At 59.3% G+C, this 23,328-nt stretch overlaps 1 protein-coding gene across 3 annotated transcripts; it reads left to right on the top strand.

Moving 5' to 3' along the window:
* Positions 1-873: 873 nt before the first annotated feature.
* On the top strand, positions 874-22,987 carry SEMA7A (semaphorin 7A (JohnMiltonHagen blood group); the record flags this gene model as incomplete). Of its 3 annotated transcripts, none has more annotated exons than XM_082851150.1 (14): positions 874-1,042; positions 15,114-15,256; positions 15,774-15,815; positions 16,145-16,237; positions 16,451-16,535; positions 16,686-16,796; positions 17,455-17,594; positions 18,212-18,396; positions 19,298-19,406; positions 19,491-19,689; positions 21,552-21,679; positions 21,883-22,043; positions 22,243-22,304; positions 22,626-22,987. In XM_082851150.1, the coding sequence occupies 14 exons, from the start codon at positions 874-876 to the stop codon at positions 22,985-22,987; spliced, it is 1,989 nt and encodes a 662-aa protein (XP_082707276.1). The 3 variants fall into 3 exon arrangements, with proteins under 3 accessions (XP_082707276.1, XP_082707275.1, XP_082707277.1); XM_082851149.1 differs by having other exon boundaries at positions 15,105-15,256; XM_082851151.1 differs by lacking the exon at positions 15,774-15,815 and having other exon boundaries at positions 15,105-15,256.
* Positions 22,988-23,328: the final 341 nt, after the last annotated feature.

Genomic DNA, 23,328 nt, shown 5'->3' with positions numbered 1-23,328 from the left:
GTCACCACCAGGTCATCAGGTTGCCTGCGCAGCTGAGCCCTATGCATCTTGTGGGCAGAGATCACTTAAAGCTGGTCTGATTCTGCCTCCCCAACAGTGAGTCCTGGGCATGCAGGATGCTCCCCTCTCTTTCTACTTGGGGAAGGGGACTTCTTAATTATATCCCCCTCCACTCACATGGAAATGAGTTTGGATTTTCTGAGCATACACCAGCTGGCTGGGGGGGAGGCAGCCCAGAAGGCTGCTGCTGGCTGGGGAAGGGAGGAGAAAGGAGGGGAGGGAGCCAGGCCAAGATGAAAATTCCGTGTTCTCACAGCAGAGCAAGGATGGGGCTCTGAGTGCTCCCCACAGGTTACTGACCTTATGCCTGAAACCCACCCCCCCTCATTAGGGAAAAGCATCTTGCTCCTGCTTATAGGCTCAGAGGAGCTGTTCTCCACTCAGGCCAGTCCATCCTCTGAGCACTACAGCCTTCAGGGTCCAAACACTTAACTGACCATTAGCGAGGTTGTGCCCTCAGGAGAGGTCCTCCCTGACTTCTAGGCCAATCCCTTTATGGGGTGGGGGGAGTGAATCTAAGGCCCTGAGAGGGGACAGGACCTGGAGCCGATCACAGAAGACCACAAGTCTGCCTTGCTTCCCGCCCACCCGGGTTCTCCCCGTGGAGTTGCCCAGGAAGAGGTGGTGAAGGTTCCTCGGGCGGCGGTCACTGCGCCCCCTTGGCCAGCCGGGAGGCGAGAAAGGCTGCGGGGGGGGGGGGGAGGGGCGGGGTGGGGTCAGGCGTTTGACTCCGCCTCTTCGCGCTTGATTCTGCCTGCTGTCGCGCGCTGGCTCAGTCTCTGCTGCTCTCCGCTGTCGCTCCCGGGCCTCGGGATGACACCGCCTCCGCCCGGATGCGCCTCCCTCGGCGCCCCGCGCGCCCGCGTTCCCAGTCCGCTGGCTCGGTCCGGGCTCCCGCTGCGGCTGCTGCTGCTGCTCTGGACGGTCGCCGCCTCCCAAGGCCACCCAAGGAACGGACCCCGCATCTCCGCTGTCTGGAAAGGTAGGTGGCGCCGCGTGAGCGGCGGGGCGCGGGATCCGATGCCGCGCGGCGCGGGTGCGGAGTGTGCGGCACCGGAGGGAGTGCGTGCGCGCGGCTCTGCGGGTCCTGGGCTGTCCCCGTGGATGGCGTGTGGGTCTGGGTGAGTGTGTGAATGTGCGCGCTGCTACACTGGAGCGGGCAGTAACGCTGCGGCGAGAGAGCCGCGGGGGCTGGAGACCCGGCTAAGTCACTCCAAGTCCGCCCGCAGCCGGGAGCCGCAGCGCCCGGGCGCAGGGGGGAGGGAGAGGGCCCCTCTCTCGGCCCCGAGGCGCTCTTGGTCCTCCAGCGGTGGGGCCTCTGTGCGGGATCCTTTCTCCCGCCGGGACCCCCACCCAGCTCCTCTCTTCCTGAGCTGCGGTCTCCGCTGTCGCGCGGGGCGCAGGCTGGGCCGGCAAGGGGGGCGCGGACCCTTTGCCGCCGCCGCCGCCGCGCTCCGGCTGCGGGAACAAAGACCCCGCTGCCTGCCCCCCGCCCCCGCCCCGGCCCCGAGCGCAGGCCGGGTAGAGGGGGTGGGCACCCAGTGGTGAGCCGGGACGTGGTGCGGTGCGGAGGCTTCAGGCACCGGGGCGCTGCCTCTGCAGTGCCGGGACCGGCCGCTCCCTCCTTGTCCGCACGTGGCAGTTGTCACCAGGAATCGGCGCCAGCGTGGGGGGCAGTGCCCGTTGGGTGGGGCGCGGCCATTGGGACCCCCAGGCAGAGGATCTGGGGAAGGGCTGCAGCTTTTAGGCCCTGGTGGTTATGTGAACTTGGGGGACCGGAGTCTCCCCCAGGGGCGCCTCCGTTTAGACCACACTGTACGATGGGTCAGAAAGCCGGCCGGGTGGGTTTTGAGGTTTTTCTGCCGCGAGGGGCTGAGCTCGCCTCCCCTGCAATGCACACATATGCTTCCCCACCTCCAGGCTGACTGGACTCTGTCCCCAAATTTGGCGGCGCTGGGCCCCCCTGTGGTGGTGGTGGCCTTGCAGTGGGGGGTGGGGGGATCTGGCCCCTCCGGGAGCCCTTTGATGCCTGAGGCGGTTTGCAGGGATTGCCAGAGCCTGAGCATTATCTGGGGCAGGTATTCTTAGCAGAGAGAGAAGAAGAAAAAAAAAAAAAAACCGCTCAAAGAGCGAGTGGCCTGAACTGCGGCTGCAGTGGAGGGGATGTGACTTGCCCAAGGTCACTCTGCATTGTGTGAGCTCACAGTGCAGTCAGGGGGCTCTGATCTGGCACAGGACCAGTGCTTGTTCTGGGTTAGGAAGTGGAGAAAGATTTAGGCAATTTTTTGGCCATAAAGAGGGTACTCTGGGGGCCAGCTCTGCTAGCCAGCCAGAGAGGCATTCCTGGTGGAAGTGGAGCAGGACATCTGGACCTCTGGCCATCCATCTACTCATGGTGGACACCTACACACCCCTCAGTCGTATTAGCTCCAGTCTGAGCTTCCTCTGCCTTCCCAGCATCTTTGCCTTGCCTCAGTCCCCTTAGCTGTCTTGGACAGCACGGCATTTGTACACGCTGAAGCAGATGAATGGCCACATCTGAGTGTTCTGGAATCTCCCTCTGCGCCAAACCTTTGCATTTGGCTCTGCTTGTCCACATCCCCCATCTTCCCAAGATACCCTTCCACACACATACTTAATGCACACCCACCTCTTAGCACCTAATGCTGCCTCCCCATCTCGGGCACTTAGTCCCCACCCTGAGGCTATTTAAAACTGCTTTCTGTCCTCTTACCCACTTTCCAAAGTGCTCTCTCCCCTGCACACAGTTCACTATTGTAGCCACACTGGCCATGCCTTCTGCTTGGTAATACACTATTGACCCCCACTGGGGTCTGCCAGCCCCTCACCTATCTTGTCCAAGGGCCGTCTGTGGTCTTCTTCACCAGTGCCAGGCACCCCACTGGCCAGACAGACCCTGCCATCCACCTGTCCCCCAGGACCACCAGCTGGTAATGGTATGCCTAGCTGACAGCTGCCTCCTAGTTCCTGTGGAGTGACACATGGTAGTCGGATGGGAATGGGCTTGGGCGGGGCAAACGAAGGAGTAGGGTGAGAGGAGGACCCTTGCTGTAGGCCTAGTTCCCTATATACCAGTGGGCTGAGGGGATGCGGACGGTGGCCTCCAGGAATGACTAGATCAAGGGTAATGGTGGTTCTGGAGCTGCTTCGCCATGAGGCCTAGACAGGGCTTTTAGTTATAAGACAGGACAGGTGTGGGGACTGGAATGGGTATGGAGGGATCTTCTCCATAATTTATTGTCTGCTGCTTGGACCTATAAGTTCTAGGGAAAGATTAGATAAGGGAGCTCTGGGAGGGTCCCAGCCTGCCCTTCTCAGGGCGGTTGATGCCTCTCTAGCCTGATGAAGGCCTGGCCCAGAACAGCTCTGGACAGAGAGAGGGATGTGCTAGTACTGACCTGCCAGGTACCCTTGAGCTCTGTACCTGTTTCTGACCCTCAGAGCTTGCCAGGGCTCTGGAGGTTGTCCCCCAAGGGCTGTCGCTGACACATGGTCAGTCAAGGATGTGACTTTGTGGGCCTGACCTCCCTGCAGCAGGGACTGGAGGGGGTGGTTTGAAGGTAAGGGCAGGAGGTTGGCACGCTTGTGTAAGCTGTATACCCCTCTCCCATTCCATCCCTGGTTGGAGGAGATGGAGAAGCCCAGGAAGGCCCTGACCTCCAAGGTCAGAGGTGAGCCAGCTTGTCCACAGCAAGAAACAGAGCCCAGTCTCCACTTATCCAGCTGGTTCTGGCCTCACCCTTGTCCGGTTAAACAACAGGATGTTATTGTTGACTTGGTGGCTGCTGGGGGAGCCATTATGGGGCCGCGCCGCAGGGCAGGGGGGTGTTGTTACCTCCTCTAGGGGATGAGGTCACAGCTGGGGCTCTCCAAGCATCACCATTTCCAGTGGAAATCCTTGCCCCCTTGGGAACTTAGATGTACTCATCACCTTCAAGGTGAACTCCCCCTGCCGAACAGGGTGGCGGGGTAGGGGAGCAGTTCCCAGGAGGATGGGGGGTTTTCTAAGCTGGGAGAGATGGGAGAGATGCTTGGTGATGTCACCAGGAGTTTCCTGCCAAGCTCTGTGGCCCCTCTGTCCTGAAGAGTGAAGATTCTACGAGCAGGCTGGGGTGAGGTAGATGCTGGCACAGGCCCAAGATGACCACGGTGTGGAGGAAAGAGATGGGAAGTTGAAAGCCTGGTTCTGGACCCAGCTCTGCTGATTTTCCTTGCGACTCTGGGCAAGTGCTTGCCTTTTCCTGAGCCTCAGTTTCCTCAAATTTCCAAAGCAGGTATAGGGAGGAGCTTATACTTATCAGAGCACTAATCCCTTGCCTCTCTGGGGTAGGTGGAGGCTGCAGTGGTCTGTTCAAAGCCTAGCAGTGAGGAGAAATTGAAATCTGGGAAGTCAGGGAAATCCTTTAGTTTCGTGTTCTTTCCTTTCTTTTTCTCTCATAAGCGAAGGCTGGTGATCAGCTGGAGGAAGTGGCTCATTTGGGTTGTGACCTCAAGGGTGGGCATAGTAATGCAGCATTTTTGACATTTATCATTTGCTGGGGCCGACCTTGTGCTGGTCCTGGGCTTGGGGACCAGGGATGAGAAACTAGATGTGTCCATAGGCTTCTCCGTGTAGATGGGGAGACAGACAGGCAGGTCAACCTACAGTTACAATGAAATGTGTCAGGGCCTGTAACAGAGGCAGCTGTGGGGGTCGAGGAGGTACCTAACCCAGTCTGCACAGTCAGAGAAGGCTTCCTGGAAGAGGTGATAAGTCAGGATGGCAAGAGGAATAGGAGCCAGCTTGGGGAGGGGTGGGACAGGAGGAAGTACCCTGGTGTGACAGGATTTCAGACCCCAGAACTTGCAACTAGGACCAAGGAGAGGAAAGGAGCTGTGTGGGGGTCCCCAAGAGGGAGACGTTGAGTCAGCCTGGGCCTGGGGGCTCCAGGAGGGTTTCATGCAGGAAGGGATATCTGAGCTATGCCACCTGACCTTCCACAGCCAGCCCAGCAGTAGGAAGGAAGGACCATGGCAGGCAGGGAAGACTTCTCCAGTGTCACAGCTCCCTGATGGAAATCTGGGGCTGGGTCCAGGGACACCAGGGCTTTCCGCCTGACTCCTGACCACAGGAGTTCTCCAGGTGAGGAGGCCTAGTCCTCAGCAGAGACTCTTCATGGCGTGAGGAGCTCCCCCAGCATCAGCCGGGCCCTGCAGGTGTGGGAGGGGCAGATGACCTTCCTCTGCCTAGCTTCCCCTTCCAGGAACCTTCACCTCAGCAGGGGTATATCACTACCCAGGCTGGGCACTTGGGAGAAGCAGGGAGAGCTGGACACTCTTCTTGGAGGAGGGCCAGGCCAGGGCCCCTAATGTGCAGGTGGGAAGCTGAGGCTCAGCCTAGGGGGTGGGGCGCAACAGCCTACAGGGAGCAGTGGTAGGAGTGGGTGGCCCTGGAGTTGACAGCTCAGCCCTCACCTGATGTCCTACCCTCTACCCCTAGTCCCATTTCAGCCACTGCAGTGCTGTCTAGCTATGTCACAAGAGACTGACCACACTTCCCGTGCTCTGATTGACATCTCTGGGGCCAGAAAACTTCCCCTTTTCTTGGTTTCCTTTTTTGGCAAGGCCTGGCTGCCCTGGAAGCTTCCTCTTTTGTGGGGGTGGGGGGGAGAGGTAGGGGGGAGGAAGGGGTCCTCCTAGAGCAGGGGCTGTGGCCTCTTGTTTGGTACCCCCATCAGAGAACATGGACTTCTCCCTTCCCTAGCCAGCCCAGGCAGTGAGGGACCGTTTGATCCATCTCTTTCTTTCCCCCTATGGTCTAGTCAGCCTCCAAGCCTCTTGTTCCACCCCTACCCCCCACCTTGGCCTGGGCCCTGCTGTGTCTTCAGGACTGTGCCCTGGCCTTCTCCAGGCCCTTGCATCCCTCTGGGTCGCTGTGCTGAGCATTCCAGCTGGAGCACACAGCCCACCTGATCTCCTACAGTTCTTCCCTCACCATTCCCCAGCTCCCCATGCTTTCCTGCCTCAAGGCCATTGCCCTGCCGGTCATCCCTCCATGTACCCAACTCACCCTCCTCCTCCTTTCTGCCAGTTCTATCTCACTTCCTCTAAGGAACCTTGTTGGATGACGCTAACACAGCCTGATGTCAGAAAACAAACGTCAGAGATCAGCTGGGTCAACATTCTACAGATGGGGAAACTGAGCTCTGAGATGACGGGGACTGGCCCAGCATCACCCAGTGAGACAGGCAGAGCTGGGACCAGGCTAGGTCTTCTGCCCGAGCCTGCCCTGGCCTTAGCTTTTGGCCTCCCTCCACTTGTCTGTCTGTCTTCATGCTCTGTCCCCAGGCTTATGGCTCCCTGTGCCCATTTCCTCCTCAGCCAGTTCAGCTGAGCCCAGACTCTCCCTGCCCCAGTGCTGTCTGCTCCCAGGAGCCCCAGCAGCCACGACCGTCCTCCCTTCAGGACCTTAGGTTTGGGCCAGCTCCATGCACTCTTCCGGTCTTTTCCTCAGGGCAGCTGGGCCTCAGGTCTCGGGGGCAGGTTGATCTGTGTCATGGCCTGGGCTAATCTGGGTTTAACCGTCACAGCAGCCTGGGATTAGGCGGATGCTGTTGAGCCTCCTGCACCCCCTTCTTCCAGTCAGGGGCTGGGGCTCTGAGCCAGCACACCCCTGGGGGCAGCCCTCACGATGGAGGGCAGCCAGTTCCTGCCCCGTGCCTAGGTCTGTGTTCCGCTCCTCTGGGGTTTGCCCTTGGGGGGCATGCTGGTGCCTGGAGAGGTGGGCCTGCGGCCTGTGATGAGAGAGGGCACGTGGGGAGGTCAGGAACTTTGCGCAGCCCAGGACTGTGACAGGAAGTGAGAGCAGGAAGGGTCAGTGTGGGGTGGTGCCACAGGGGAAGACTTCCTGGGGAGGGGGAAGAGCCAGGCTAGAGAGAGAGGCAGGGACGTGGGGTGGGGCAGAACGGGGCACAGACTGCTGCTCGTGTTCTTTGTCTTCTGGGCCCAGGGCTCTGGGCCAGCCTAGTGAGGGAGGAAGGTCACTGTGGTAAGCTCGGCACCCTAACAGCGGCCCAGGAACCTGTTCTAAGGTGTCTCTGCGTCTGACACTGGGGTTTGACCTACCCCAGTCCTGCTTCTCCTTGTGCTCTGAGCTGCCCCCTCTTGCCCAGTCCTGGCCGTGGCTTGGCCCAGGGACCATGGAGTAGGAGGAGGGCTGGCCTTCACCTTCAGGATCCCACAATCCAGATGAAATTCCACCAAAACAGTGTGATCTGAGAGAAGATAGTGTGTGCCAGATGGTATATAGCACAAGGTCAGAGGGAGGACGGAGCTGTGAGGGCTGGAGCAGTCTGGAACACTTTGTGAAGCCAGGGGGATTGAGGCTAGATCTTAAAGGACAGGTAAGACCACGTGCCTAGAGAGAAGGGGAAAGGGCAGTCAGGGGAAGGGAAAGCACAAGCCAAAGGGTGGAAGGGGGACTCAGCCATGGCAGAGATGAGCAGAGACGGGTGGGCCTTGACTGCCAGGTAGAGGAGTCGGGCCCTGCTGGGACAGGCAGTTGGGACCCATGGTGGTTCTTTTTTTTTTTTTTTTTTTTTGCGGTACGCGGGCCTCTCACTGTTGTGGCCTCTCCCATTGCGGAGCACAGGCTCCGGACGCGCAGGCTCAGTGGCCATGGCTCACGGGCCCAGCCGCTCCGCGGCATGTGGGATCTTCCTGGACCGGGGCATGAACCTGCGTCCCCCGCATCAGCAGGTGGACTCTCAACCACTGCGCCACCAGGGAAGACCCCATGGTGGGTTCTTGAACTGAGGAGCCAGGGTGGGTAGAAGCGAGTGTTTTTTGCCTGTGCAGGTTGGGTGGGAACCTGGCTGGTCGGATAGTAAGGAAGGGTCTCAGCACATCCTCCCTTCTCTATGGCTGTCCCAGACTGCACAGCACTTCCATTCTGGGCAGAGACCATGGGATACTTGTACGCTGGTCAGTACTCAGAGCCGCAGTACACCCCCAGATCCCTAGTCCCCTCCCCACCGCAGGCCTGCACACCCACGCTTACTTACACACACTGTCCTTAGGGCATCGTGGATGAAGCTCGGGCATTCATTGGCCAAGCAGCCTCTGACCAGGCTCCACCCTCTCTGGGCCTCAGTCTCCTCATCTGTATGGGAGAAGCTGGCCTAGAAGCTTCCAAGGGCTCATCTATGGAACACAGTGTTATAAATACAGATTCCAGAGTCAGTCTGCCTGAGTGTCAACCTCCACACCACCACTTAGCTGTGTGATCTTGGGCAAGTTAACTCAACTTCTCTGTGTCTAGCTGCCCTCAACTGTAAAATGGGCATAATAAGAGAAGCCACGGACTTCCCTGGTGGCACAGTGGTTGAGAGTCCGCCTGCCGATGCAGGGGACACAGGTTCGTGCCCCGGTCCGGGAAGATCCCACATGCCGCGGAGCGGCTGGGAGAGCCATGGCCACTGAGCCTGCACGTCCGGAGCCTGTGCTCCGCAACGGGAGAGGCCACAACGGTGAGAGGCCCGCGTACCGCAAAAAAAAAAAAAAAGAGAAGCCACCTTATAAGAGTTCAGTGATGATTGAATGAGTTAGTACACCTGACACTCAGAGAAGTGCCCGGAACACAGTATATGCTATGGAACGGTTAGGTCGGGGTGGGGGTGGGGATATCATCGTTGTCAGTATCATCCTCCTCCTTTGGCATCTCTGATTTCTGATGAAATGCAGCCCTGGCAGCCCGGCCCCTGCTAGCTCTCCCTAACTGCCTATGTTGGCTGACTGCCCTTGTTCTCTGACCCCTCCCTCCTTCCCCACCGGCCCAGGCTAAGGCTGAGGTAAGGAACCTTCTGTTTCTCAGCAGTCTTCCTGTCCTGCCTGCGTTCTTCTACTTGGGGTGGTTTAGCCCTCCTCTGCCCTCTCCCTGACCCCTGCCCTGGCTCTGGGCCCAAGGGCAGGCCCTGCACCTCTGCCCATCCTTTCCTTTGAAGGATCCACCAGCTGACTTCAGCCTCACTCTAGGGCTTTTGGAACCTGCTGAGCTGAAGAATGGGCAGAATCCTGACGTGGCCTCCTGCCTTCCCTGGGCTTGGAGCCTCCTCCCCCCTCTGGCTGGGCCTCTGTGCCAGCCTTCCCTCCCTGAGCCCCCGGAATCTGTTTCGGCTCGGCCCCGCCCCCAGGACACACTCAGCTTTCTCTCCACACTACTTCTTACCCACAAGCCTTTGCCCCAGCTGGTCTCCCCACCAGCCAAGCCTTCTGGTCCTCTGAGTACAGTGGCGCAGTGCAGAGAGCACACAGCCCTTGCTGGTGTGGAAGGCCCTCAGTTTTCCTGTCTATAAAATGGGCATGCAGATGCTGTCCTGCCTTCTTTACAGGGTGGTTGGGGGATTTGGTGAGCAAGTTGCTGGAAGCAGATGAGGACATGGTTTCTTCTGCTGCCTCCATCTCTAGGAAGCCATCTCTGACTTATCCAGTACTCACTACCCCACACTTTCCCCAAACGCCCCCAAACTTAACCCTGATTGTTTTGTTCCAAGAGTCATGGTGGGTCATAAAACCTAGACCTTAGCCCCTCCAGTCCACAGAGGAGGAAGCTAAACTCAGGAAGGCCCAGCTCTTGGTCACAGTCACAGCCAACCAGCCACTTGGCTGAGAGAAGGAGGACAAAGCTTTTTAGAACCAGGGCTGAGCCCACACCTGAGATGCTCTCCCCTCCCACCCACGGCTGACCTTGGTGGGCGGGAAGACGCTCCCCCTCAGCCCAGCACACAGCTCACTGTTCCCATGGCTGATAACAAGAGACACACCTCCCACACCCCCATGAGCTAAGTACTGCCTCAAGGACCCACCGCCTGCCCCAGCACACCAGCTCTGCCCGTCAGGCAGCTGTGTCTGGAGCCTTGCCCTGCTGGGTGTCGCCAGCACCCCAACAGCAAGCACAGCCCTTCCTTAGCACGGGCCCGTGCCACCCAGGAAACTGGGCTTCTGGATATGAGGAGGAGCTGCTCGTGCCCTCATGCCTGGCCGTACTGCGAGAGGCAACATCGATGAAACATTTGTTCCTTTGCCCCCCTCCCCTTCCAGTGAAAGGTTTCCGTCCACCAATCTGACACACGCAGAGTTCCACAGTTAGTCATTCCTTTGAGTTTAAGGCTTTGATTGCTAAAGGCCCCTGGAGATCAGAGTCTTACCTGGAAGACTGGCGGCTGGTTGATTCCCTTCAGTTATCAGGTCAGTGACTTATCCCCTGGCCTGCAAGAGAGCATAGGGTGGAGAGCAGGAGATGACACAGGGAAGTAGAGAGAAGGTGATGTACAGTTTTTTGAAGATCAAGAGGCGCTCAAGGAAGTTCCGGCTGTGGTCCTGGTCTGGAGCCGGGTGATGGGCACCAGAAACCCTGAGCGGCTGCCTCGCTCTGCTTCTGTCTCCCTTGTTCTTTTTTTTTGGCTGCACCGTGTGGCTTGCAGGATCTCAGTTCCCTGACCAGGGATTGAACCCGGGCCACGGCAGTGAAAGCCTGGAATCCTAACCACCAGGCTATCAGGGAACTCTCCTGTCTCCCTTGTTCTGTGCCTTGGGCCAGTGGTACGGGCTCTCTGGCCTCCGTGCCTCCCTCAGCTTAGCGACTATTCTCTTCCCTTCCACCTTGACCTGTGGGGTTCCAGAGGGTGGCGAGGCTGCAGGCTAATTCCTGGGCCCCGCACGGGCCTTCCCTCTTCCTCTGGCGAGGGTGTGAGGGGGGACTGGTGATTCAGGTGGGGCACGACTGTGGGAGGAGACTCCTGCCTGATGTGGTCGGGCCTCCAGTCCGAGGCAGGCCTGGCTCCTGCCCCACGCTCGGGCCTCCCTGGCTGCCTGACTCAGGCACTCCCTGCTGGGCGCAGCATTCCTGCCCTTCCCAGAGCCCGCCTCGCTGCCTGCTCTCAAAGGGCTCCTTGAGGTTAGGATTCAAGGCCCGTCAGGTCACTGGGTCAGCTTGGAAGGCTGTCCCTGCCCAGACCAGACCGTGGGGTCCATCCCTTGTTGCTCCCTTCACAGGTAACGACACTGCCCCCCATCCTAGCCGCCACTCCACCCTCCCCCTGAGCCGCCCTCTTTCACAAGTAATGAGGATACGGGGTTGGCGAGGACCAGATGGGGACAGCACCCAGAGTGAATGAGGAGGAATGATGCTCTACCAGGCAGACCTGCTTTAGGAAAACCCACTCCACGGAAGTTCACACTTGTCCCAGCCAGTCGGTTGCTGGGATTGTGCTGGGAGGGTGGGGGGTATGAGAGGAAGGTCTGATTTGTTCCAACAGGATCAGAGCCCCGTGGATGGCCTGGCTGGGGGCCTGTGATAGGGGAGGACAGCCCCTCGCACCCAGCCATCTTCTCGACCCTCATTTCTGGCGGGGCTGGGGCTGGGCCTTGTTGGTCCTGCCACTGTGAGGAAGGTGGGGGCTTCGGGGGCCATGGAATCTAGCTGGGTATGGGGCAGCCTGACTGTGCCCTTTCTTGGTCCAGAAGGAGCCAGGATTGGCTCAGAATCACATGGGGGTGGGGTGGAGGCTTGTGCTCGGCCCGCCCCTGGGGCCATGCCCACCCCATGTGTCCCTAGCCCCCTCCCCTGCCTGAACCCCTGGTTATTCTGGGAGCTTTTAGCTCCCACTTAGTCAGCCACTAATGCGTCAGGCTGGGGAGTGAGGGGGGAGACACGGTGCCAGACGGTGCTCCTTTTAGACATCCAGGATGGAAAGCAGAGGGGGCTGGCCAGGCAGGGGGACCTGGGGGGTGATGCTGGAAGAGAGGAGGCTTTCTGGATCCTGGCCCTGCTCATAGATAGGAGAGGGCAGCTCCGCAGACTGACAGGCAGTGGGTTGGTGTATCCTTGGGCCGCTGCAGCTCCCTTCCCCCATCACACTCGGGGCTTCAGCCCGCCTTCCTGATTCTTCTCTCATTAGGTCTCCGTACCCACCGTACGGTCAGCTTCCCCAGCTTCCCCACCGTTGCTCAGGCTGTTTCCACTGGCCGGAATTCTCTTCCTGCCTGTTTCTGACCCATCTAGCTTTGGTCCGCCTTCCCCATCCTTTTGGATTCCTAAGGAAGCAAAAAGACGCATTTAGGGATGCGGCACTTGCTCCCTCGGCTGGGCCTCTTTAGGAGCAGCCCCAGCCTTGCTCAGCCTCTGCGTGGGTGGAGCCTTGAATGCCGCCACCTCCCCTCTTGGTGCCAAGGGGCCACAGATCCTGGCTGTGAAGGCTTGGTTCTGCCTTCACTTCCAGGCAGCCCTCCTGCCCCTGAGCCCCCAGCCCCCGGCTCCTGTGACCTGAACAAAGCTTCCTTTCATGTATTCATTGAGCTGCTGCCGCTCAGACACTTCCCGGGCACAATCAGGCCCTTTGAGGGCCTCGGGCAGTACGGGAGCCGGGCTGGGGCTGGGGTAGAGAACGGGCCAAGGCCTCGTCCTGGGGCCGAGCTGGTGCCGTCTCCCCCATGCACATCACCAGGCACAGAGCCGGGAGGGGCGGGTTCTTCGGGGTTGAGGGAGGCAATGCTCCTGGGCTCCTGTTTGTTCTTCTGCAAAATGAGGTGAGCAGTCGCTTCCTCCCTCCATATCCTGACCCTGGCAGCCGCAGCCAGGATTTGAGGGGAACAGGGCTCATACTTGCAGATCTGTGCAGGACTGTCCTGGCTGGGAAGCCCCCGACGCCGCACCCAGCAGCAGGCAGCCCTCCCCCTCCCTCTGTGTTCTCAGCAATGCTTTGTGAGCAGCTCTGGGGTCTGTACCAGCAGTTTTGCTTGCGTGGTATGGAGGCTTGCTTTGCTATGACAGTTTCACCTCTCCAGCTGGATTCCAGGGTAGGGCCGGGCCTCCCCCTCAGGCCTTGCTCTCTGGGGCCAGGCTGAGTCTCTCCCATCAGACTAGACTTCCCAGGGCAGGACTGCATCTCCTCCTCACTTTGACGGCCCTGTGACCCCAGACAAGGGCTCCCTCAGGGCCCCTTCACGTACCCCTTTCTCCACCACTAGAGCTGTACATTGGCTGTGCAGGCCCCTCTTCTGAGGCCTGGGGTTGTGGCCTTGATGTGAGCCGAGGTGACTGTCTGGAGGTGGCCAGCATGACCTGAGCCGTGGGGCTCCTCCCCTGTGGCCTCTGGAGGGCTTCAGATCTCAGGCCCCAGCCCAACATCTTCAGACACAGACATATAGCTTTTCCCAGTCGCCTGGCTGTCTGGGGGAGTAGGTGGGGAGCTGGGGCTACAGACTGTCTAGATTCCAGGCTAGGCTGTGGGAACAGTGGCCGCTGCTCAGGCTGCGGGTGAAAGGGGAGCTGGAGCCATGGAGCTGAGTCAGGAAGGCCTTGTGTCTGTCCCCTCCAGCTGGTGGGGAGGGGGGGCCTGGGGCCTGAGACCTATCAGCCCTGCCCGAGCCTTGGCCAGCACCACACCCCTACCACCCAGCAGGAAGTGGGCTGTCAGCTCCCACCTTGTGCAGCCCTGGGGTCCTGGGAGGCCTGACGTCCTAAGCTGTCAGGCTATTTGCGGAGCACCGGAGGAGACCCAGGTGAACCCGAGGGCAGTGAGCTCAGCACTTCTCTGTGGCCTGTGGTGCGAGCATCTCCCTGAACGCACCTGAGAACCACTACTCAGTCTGGATGAGCCAGTCTCTCCTGCCTCCTAGTGCGACCTTGGGCTAGAGTATCCCTGAAGGCCCTCCGTTTCTGCATCTGTACAGTGAGCTGGGCCACAGCTGAGGTGGAGGGTAAGAATAGCCCACTTCCAGGGATGACTTGGCCACGCGGGGATGTATCTTAAGGAAAGGAAAGGGAATGAAGGTGGGGGTCGCGTGGTAGGTCGTGCTCTTCGTCCCTGCTGAATGCAGCATCGGTAGGAATGGTTCAAGCGGCACCAAGGGGAATTGGGGGCAAACTCAAGGACATGGCAGTTCTGTTCTCTCTGGGCTTGGAGGGTGTCCTGCTGGGATGTCCCTGCTAAGTTGGCTGCCCCTGAGTTTGCTGCAGCTGAGTAAACAGTGGTCAGGCTGAGGACCCAGGCTGGTCCGAGGTGGGAAGATGGCTGATTGCTGGGGGCGCAGCCACAGGCTGTCCCATTCCTGTAATTTAGCCCTGCAACCAGGACAACCTCAGCAGTGTCACCGGAGATGAGACATCTTCTCCCCGGAGGCAGTGGCTACAGGCAGTTTCTATCTCGGGAAAAATTGTCCCGGTCAGCCCTTTTACTTAAAGGCCCAGGCTGTGCTCTGTGAAGGGCCCCCTGTCCCAGAGTTGCTGGGGAGGGAGGGCTGATCTTTTCCCCCCGGGGTGAGCTGGGATCTCTGTGAAACCAGGCCAGGGCAGGCCAGGGTGCAGAGTCCAGCTTGGGGGCAGGAGCTCTGGTTCCTGGCCTGCTACTGACCATGTGAGCTTGGGCTGCCCCTCTCTGGACCTTTGTTTTTCCATCTTTAAAATGGGAGAGAGTGGACTTAAGATTCCTTTCCAGCTCTGATCTGTACTGACCTGCTCACTAAGGGGATGGAGTGGGCTGGGAAGGGTCAGAGAGGGCTTCCTGAGGGAGGGGATAGGGTTCTGAGCAAAGTGATTCCTGGGAACCTGAACTGTTATGTGGGGTTCTTAGAGGCAGGGGGTGGAAGTGGCTGCTTGCTCTGTCCTAGATAGCAGAGAGCCTCAGAGCAGAGTTGGGAGCCCTGGTCCCTCCTGCCCAAGCCCAGCCCCTTAGGAACAGCAGAGTGTGTGTGTGGGAGTGGGGGGCGGTCTGTTCTCCCCAGGGGTCCCTGAATTCTGCCCCCACTCTGAGGTCACACATATTGTAGGGTAGGGGTCATGGCTTTGGGGTGAGGACATCTGGTTGCTGGACCCCACCAGAGGACCCCTGTCTTCTCCCGCTCACAGCTCTTGAGTTCAGGCGCCGTCCTAGCCATTCCAAGCACTAGTTGCTCGGGGGATGCCGGTATGCAATGGTGGGGGGGGGCCCAGGATCTTCCAGCCCAGGGTCCAGCCTCAACGTTTCTGCCAATTGTTTCTTCCTTAGGCCATGCAGGGCAGGACCATGTGGACTTTGGCCTGGCCGAGCCGCACACGGTGCTTTTCCACGAGCCGGGCAGCCCCTCTGTGTGGGTGGGTGGACGCAGCAAGGTCTATGTCTTCGACTTCTCCAAGGGCAGGAACGCCTCCATGCGCACAGTGAGCCTGGACCCCTCTCCCTGCCCCCTTTTCTCTTCCCCCTTCCCCATCTTCTTATCTCCCCTCTGGCCTTGGAGAGGAGCCTCAGGGAATCCGGGGGAACTGGCATTTCTTCCAGAACTGGTCAACCCCCTATTATATCCCATAAATGGTCCCTGGGGGAGGCTCCCTGAGGGTGGTCCCAACTGGCGTGGGTGTTGGGGCAGTGTGGAGAGAAGCGCAGAGCTAACACGCCTGGCTGGGCGGGTAGCGCCGACTGCGGAGGCCTAGCGGGAAGCTGGGCTCCAGAACCCCATGGCCCCTGTCTTCTGAGATCTCTGGGCTGGCTCATGAGCTCTGGGCTTTGGCTCCGGGTATCAGGCTGAGCAGCCTGTGTGATGTTGGGTAAATCACTCCTCCTCTCAGAGCCCTAGCTGCTCATCTGTCAAATGAGCCTATCCTGAGGATGCACGGAAAGCACTTACGGGGGCATCTTGCCCCTGGCAGAGTGGACTGACGCTCCCCCTGTTCCCCTCAGGTGAACATTGGCTCCACGAAGGGGTCCTGCCGGGACAAGCAGGTGAGTGGGGGAGAGGGAGTGCAGAGGGGAGGCTGGACCCCTTGGAAAGGTTCCTGAGAGTCTGAGGAAGGAGGCCTGGCCCTGTCTTGGGAGCCCCAGTCCGGGAGGAGAGAAGTAGCCCTGCCCCAGGGTTCCCAGTCTGAGGGGGAGACACTCCTTCCCTGAGGCCCTTCCTCTGGCGTCAGCTGCACCCGCTCTGGGCCCTCCTTAGAGGCTGCCTCCTGTGCTCAGACTTCTGATGCTTTCTTCCCCAAGACCGAGGGTCCCAGTGCTAGGCCTGCCAGGGCCTCCCACCAACAAACCTCTCTCCTTCCCCTTCTCCCGAGCAGGACTGCAAGAACTACATCACGCTCCTGGAGAAGCAGGGCGAGGGGCTGCTGGTCTGTGGCACCAATGCCCGGCGCCCCAGCTGCTGGACCCTGGTGAGAAGGCCCCTCCCCCTGTGCCTGGCCAGCTCACCCTTGTCTGATGGGCTTCTGCTCCCCATGGTGGGAAGGAGGTGGGGGGACTCTGAGGCTGGCCTCACCTTGTACAGAGTTCCTGGGAGGATGGGGACCCTGGCTGGGCAGCTGGCACCCATGGGAGGCAGTGACTGTGGGATCACATGGCAGTCTGACCCCCTTGGTCTCCCCCAGGTGAATGACACTGCAGAGTTGCTTGGTGAGAGGAGAGGCTATGCCCCCTTCAGCCCGGATGAGAACTCCCTGGTTCTGTTTGACGGTAGGGCTGTGGCTGGCGCAGGAGGGTTCCCAGAGGGCTGCTGCCCTGGGCAGGGGGAGGGTGGTCAGCTCTGTGCCTGGTGCCCCAGGTCCGGGGGAGGGATTTCCAGGGCCTGTGTGCCCTTACCTGTGCTCCTCCCGCTGTGCCCAGGCTCTGAGGTGTACTCCACTATCCGGAAGCAGGAATACAATGGCAAGATCCCTCGGTTCCGCCGAATCAAGGGTGAGATTGAGCTGTACACCAGTGATACCGTCATGCAAAGTGAGTCAGGCTCCAGCTGGGCTGGGCTGGGCTGGGCTGGGCTGGGCTGAATGAGGCGGAGTGAATGCTCAGGGCGGCAGATGGGATCCGCGCGTTTATGGGGAGGCTCCCCTAGGGCCGCTAGGGCCACAGGCCAGTCGGGAAAGCGGGAGCTTGGTACAGCCCTGGGAAGATAGAGCTGAGGAGGTTGGCCTGGCAGGGAGCAGGGGAACAGCAGAGAGAAAGATGTGGAGGCAGGATGGGCCCAGCACCCTCTGGGAACAAATCAGAGGAGAGCCCAGACCCAGTGTGGAGTCCCCGGGTGCCATAGCGTATCCCTCTGCTGAGCTCACATGGGGGCAACACCCACTCCCTCCTCATTAGGGCTCTGCCCATTAGTCAGAAGTGACATAGGGGCCCCTAGGGCTCTCCCCCCAGTCCCTAGGCCTGAAGTCATTGCTCCTGGGCCAATGACATCTTTGTAAGAGAGGGCAACACAGGTGTGGGGTGGGAGTGCAGAGTCTCAGGCCCTTTGGGGTGTTAGATCTGTTTTTCTGAAGTTTATTCCAGGTGTGATTTGACCCGGGTTTGTTTGTGCAGACTCAGGGGGTGGGCAGGGGGTGGGTGGGTCCTTTGAGAGGCTCCCCGCCTCACACCCTTTCACTTCTGTCCCTGGTAGACCCGCAGTTCATCAAGGCCACCATTGTGCACCAAGACCAGGCCTACGATGACAAGATCTACTACTTCTTCCGAGAGGACAACCCTGACAAGAATCCCGAGGCCCCTCTCAACGTGTCCCGAGTGGCCCAGCTGTGCAGGGTGAGCAAGTGCTGAGTGTCTGTGCCCGAACAGGAGCGAGTGAGTGTGTGACTGCCTGTGTGCAAATGTGCAAGTGAGTCTGTATGGGACTGTGGGAGGAAGTGTGCGTGCACAGCAGTGTCCCTGCACCTGTGAGTGGGTAAAGATGGTTGGGCTCAAGTGCACGTGTGATAGTGTGCAAATGTGTGTATTCGTGGAGAGGGTGCATGAGCGTGTGCGTGCGAATGAGAGTGCAATGACGTGTGTGTGTTTCCCCTGTGTGGAGGTGCTGGGTTGTGCAGGTCTGTGTCGTGTGTGTGAGCGTGCACGTGTGAGAGTGGGCAGACGTGTATCTGAGCCGGTGTGCTCTGTGGGGACCTGGTACCCGCACCCTGCAGGTCCCTAGTGTGAGCCCTGTGCCCTGGGTCAGCCAGGCCTGCCTCCTGGAGCCTGGCCCAAGAACCTGGCCTGAGTGGTGGGGTACCTCAGCCTCGTCCCCTCGCAGGTCCCAACCCCTTTCAGGGCCTCCCTTCCTCCTCAGAAGCCTGGGTGCTGGCATTCCCGGCAGCAGGTGCCCCGGGTGTGTGGGGCAGCCCAGGCAGGTGCTGAGGGACCTCCTCTCCCCTCCACCCTTCCAGGGGGACCAGGGTGGAGAGAGTTCACTGTCGGTCTCCAAGTGGAACACCTTCCTGAAAGCCATGCTGGTGTGCAGTGACGCCACCAGCAACAAGAACTTCAACAGGCTGCAGGACGTCTTCCTGCTCCCTGACCCTAATGGCCAGTGGAGGGACACTAGGGTCTATGGCGTTTTCTCCAACCCCTGGTGAGTGGCCCTTGTCCTGGTGCTGGGGCTGGCATTAGTTAAGTGTCCAGTGGGGATGACAGGGTTTGGGCCCTGCCCAAGGGAGGGCTGGTGTGGTAAGAGCAGGGACCCCGGCTCAAGGGACAAGGCTGTTGCTGGGCCTGGGGTGGGTGGACACACAGTGCTTGGGGACATGTGTGTGCTGGTGTGTTTGTGAGTCTGTACACATGGGTGTGTGCGCATGCGCCGTATGCATGCTCACGGCTGCACTGTGCCTGTGTGCCCGCCAGCTGTGTACTCAGAGCGGTGCCCGGGAAAAGGCTGCTGCGGCCTCTGGGGTGCTGGGTGCCGGGTGCTATCACACCCGCTCAGGCACTGCCTGCAACTGACAATTCACACCTCTTAATCACTCTCATTGATTGAAAACAGGCAGGCAAAAAGTGTCAGGTGTGTGTGGGGAGAGGTGGGTGGCAGGGTAGGGAAGCCACGACCCTGCTCTGGGGCTCCTGTGTGCATGGACCCAGCAGTCTGGGAAGGGGATGGAGGTCTGGCCTCCTTGGGCATCAGCATTCCAAGGATGCACATGTTGGGGTTTCTCCTGCCCTGGGCTTGGCCTCTGAACTCAGTGATTCTGTGACAGAATAGAGGATGTGGTTTTGCACTGCAACAGAAAGAAATTAGGTTGAACTTCCCTCCCTCCCTCTTCCCGTCCTCCCTCCCTCCTTCCTTCAATGGTTTTTGGTAATGCTCAGGCACTGGCCTTCCTTGGCCCCCAGGATAATCCCTGCCCTCATGGAGCTCAAAGGCCAGGGAGCTTGGTCGGAAAGCTGCAGTTGTACCCCATCTGGTGCTGGGCTCGCCTGGGTGAGTGGAGGTGGGTGGGTCCTGGGCCTCCCACTGAGGTGGCCTGTGTGTCCCCCAGGAACTACTCTGCCGTCTGCGTGTACTCCCTCGGTGACATTGACAAGGTCTTCCGCACGTCCTCACTCAAGGGCTATCACTCAGACCTTCCCAACCCACGGCCTGGCAAGGTGAGCGGTGACACCCACCATGGTCCAGGCCCCAATCCCATCGCCCAGCCACACCATCGATCTGGACCTGTTCTCCTTTCCCAGTGCCTCCCAGACCGGCAGCCGATACCCACAGAGACCTTCCAGGTGGCCGACAGTCACCCTGAGGTGGTGCAGAGGGTGGAGCCCATGGGGCCTCTGAAGGCACCACTGTTCCACTCTAAGTACCACTACCAGAAAGTGGTTGTCCACCGCATGCACGCCAGCAACGGGGAGACCTTCCATGTGCTTTACCTAACCACAGGTGAGGGGCTACCCGGGACCAACCCCTCCTGCCCCCCCCCCCACTCCGCCCCTGGTCTGCTTTGTAAAAATGGGTATAAAGAATGATGTAGTTAACATCTGGTTGGGAGAATTGAGTGACTAAGAGCTGTCAGGAGTTAATGTGTGTGGCTATGGAAGAGTCAGGCAGCGAGAGCTTCCCGGAGGAGGTGGGGCAGAAGGGAGAGGGAAAGGCATCGTAGGCTAGAAGGTGCCAGGATTCAGAGGCAGAAATGTTGTAAGTCTGAGCAAAGCTGGGTATAGCTTTGGTCCAGCTGTCTGACTCCTGAAGATGGTAGGAAAAGATGTGGAAGTCAGGAGGAAGGACCTGGTCCAGGGTGTCCTGTGGGCCTCTGCCACGCAGAGCAAGGAAACTGGACCCTCTCCCTGTCTTTGGGATTATGCAGATGAGAGGAAACTTTTGATGTGGGATGCAAAGAATTTAGTGAGATGTGACCAAGGACTTCCAGATGGCAGGGCCTTTGCAGAGAGATACTATTCTGGAGTCTGCAGCAGGAAGGATTGGGGCTAGATATGAAATAGACCTTTCTGAGCCCCCTGCAGAGAATGGGAGGCTCTCACGGCTGGGAGAAGCGATGGGAGGCTGTCACCACGCTGTGTGGAGGAGGTGAAGGGCAGTGTGTGTATGAAGGTAGTGACTGGGCTGGGAGCTTGTCGGGCCGGAGGAGCAAGGGGCCACATCCCAGAGCCTGCAGAGGCGGGTCACAGACACATAGAGGAAAGGTACTAGGCAGGCAATCATCTGATCATCTGACTGCTTTTTTGGGGCAAGTGATACCCTGGGAAATTGGGAGGGAGCAAAAGGGAGGTAGGCTATTCTAGAAACTGGGACAGCCCGTGAGGTCGGATTGGGAGGACCCAGGGGTCAGGATGCCCATTAGTCCCCGATAAGTGTGAATGGAGAGAGCACTGGCCTCTGAGGCAGGCAGCCTATTGTGTGACCTTGGGTTCCCCTATGCTGAACCTAAGGTCCTTTTCAGAGCTAAGATTTTATAAAAATTTTAAAATCCCCTAAGACTACATGCAATGTGGAATCCTGGATTGGATCCTGGAACAGATGAAGGACATTAGTGGAAAAACCCGTGAAATCCCAGTAAAGTCTGTAGTCGATTTAATAATTATGTACCAGTGACAACTGCTCAGCTGTGACAAAGATCACAGTTATCTAAGAGGAAGCATTAGGGGAAACTAGACGAAGGGTATACGGGAACTCTTTGTACTATCTTTGTAACTTTTCTGTAAATCTGAAATTATTTCAGAATAAAAAGTTTATTTTAAAGACGACAAATCCCAAAGAGTCCAGGAAGCACAGGGGTTTATAGAAGAAGTTGAGGGATGGAGTTCTGACCCCTCTGGGTTCCAGTCACCAGCTGTGTGACCTTGAGCAAGTTGCTTAGCCTTTCTGAGTCTCATTTCCTTATCTTCGAAGTGGGGATGATAATACCCACCTCCCAGGGGTGTGGAGGATTAAACGAAGTAATGCTAATGCACGTAGCTGGAGGCTTAGCAGTGCTTGGCCATGTGAGACTGCTGGTTCTGTTCTCCATGCTCCAGCTTCCCCTGCGGCGTTGGGGAGCCCAGGGCCTCCTGCGATAGCCTCCCTGGCCCAGGCTTGGAAGCTTCCTGCGATGCCTTTGGGCTCTTAAGACCCTCCCCAGTCATGCTGTCCTCTCCCTATCCCACCCCAGTCCTATGACCCTTGCCTGAGCCATGACTTCCCAGCCCTCCCCACCGGCATCTTTCCCGGTCAGCTCAGCCCAGAGGGAGGCTGCCTGGCTCTGGGGTGGGACTTCCGCCTGCTGACCCTCTGCCTCTCACCTACAGACAAGGGCACCATCCACAAGGTGGTGGAGTCGGGGGAACGGGAACACAGCCTTGTCTTCAGCATCTTGGAGATCCAGCCCTTTCACCGTCCGGCCACTATCCAGGCCATGTCACTGGACTCTGACCGGGTGAGCCTCCCCAACCAACCCCTGCCCTATGGGGCTGCCCAGGGATGGCCAGGTGAGGACAGAGCTCCTCTGCATATGATTTGCATGTCCTTTGCTGGGTCTCTGGGCCCCAGGGTCTGCCAGGCATCTGGACCAAAGCTTAGGGGCTTAGAACTCAGTTGGGATGGGGGCCCTGACCTGACTCAGTCCTTTTCTCTTTCCAGCGGAAACTGTATGTGAACTCCCAGTGGGAGGTGAGCCAGGTGCCCCTGGACCTGTGTGAGGTCTACAGTGGGGGCTGCCATGGCTGCCTCATGGCCCGAGACCCCTACTGTGGCTGGAACCAGGACCGCTGCGTCTCCATCTACAGCTCCCCAAAGTCAGAGTATGTTGGCTGGGATCCCTTGTCGCTAGGAGACAGCGAACACAGCAGTGGGGGTTGATGGGTTACAGGAGGCGGCCCTTCTGTCCAGACCCTCCTCTGGGTGGGCACCACTGCTGATGCTGGGTGGGGAGGAGAACAGGGAAGGGGCCAGGCCTGTGGCCTCCTGTCTGCTTAGCCTCTCTCTTCCTTCCAACTCCAGGCCAATGCTGCAGTCCATCAATCCAGCCGAGCCACACAAGGGGTGCCCCAACCCAAAGCCAGGTACATGACCTGGCCCTGCCCCCATCCCATTAGGGTGGTACCGCCGTGCCCCGATTGCCCTGTCTGAGGGAGGCCTGGTCTGGTCCTGGGGGCTCCAGACAGATGGGCAGGACAGTCCTGTGGAGGGAGCCCCGTCGGTGTGGGGTGGTTGTGAGAGGAGTGGGGTGAGGGCAGCAGGGGAGAGTCAAGAGGAGACTGGGCGCTGGTTTCCCCGCGTTCATTCAGAAGCCTTGGCCTTGGAGGCCTATCAGTGGGGGAGGACACAGCCTGCCCTGGGAGCCCTCAGCCCCTCCTCATGGCTATCTCCCCATCCCTCCCCAGAACAAGCCCCACTGCAGAAGGTTTCCCTGGCCCAGAACTCTCGCTACTACCTGAGCTGCCCCATGGAGTCCCGCCACGCCACCTACTCGTGGCGCCACGAGAACAGTGTGGAGCAGAGCTGTGAACCCGGCCACCAGAGCCCCAACTGCATCCTGTTCATCGAGAACCTCACGGACCTCCAGTACGGCCACTACTACTGCGAGGCCCAGGAGGGCTCCTACCTCCATGAGGCTCAGCACTGGCAGCTGCTGCGCGAGGATGGCGCCATGACCTCACACCTGCTGGGCCGCGCCCGCGCCCTGGCTGCCTCCCTCTGGCTGGGTGTCCTGCCCACGCTTACTCTTGGCCTGCTGGTCCATTAGGGCCTCCTGGGGCTGGGCATGCTGCGGGCTTCTGCAGCCCCAAGGCACTAGAAAAGTCTCACACCCAGAACCGGCTGGGCCCGGAGCTCCTTGCCCACCACTTCTTCCAGGGGAACTACATAACCCAACGGGGAACGCCAGGCCTGGAGATGGCCAGCCGCAGGCGGCTGCTGGGCCCCGGTGGGGCAGGGGCGGGTGTGGGCCAGAGAATGAAGGCTCCGACTGTGAAGCTGGCGCCTTGCTGACCCAAGACTTTATCTTTTGGAGACCATTTTTCAAAAACTGCTCCTCAAACTGACTAAATGCAATGATGCTCTTGGCCTAAGAGCCTGTGGCCCAGA

Source organism: Leucopleurus acutus (assembly GCF_964270905.1).
Source record: "Leucopleurus acutus genome assembly, chromosome: 1".
Taxonomy (NCBI): Eukaryota; Metazoa; Chordata; class Mammalia; order Artiodactyla; family Delphinidae; genus Leucopleurus; species Leucopleurus acutus.
Note: the sequence above shows the minus strand (reverse complement) of the source record. Positions and strands in the feature narration are given on the sequence as shown.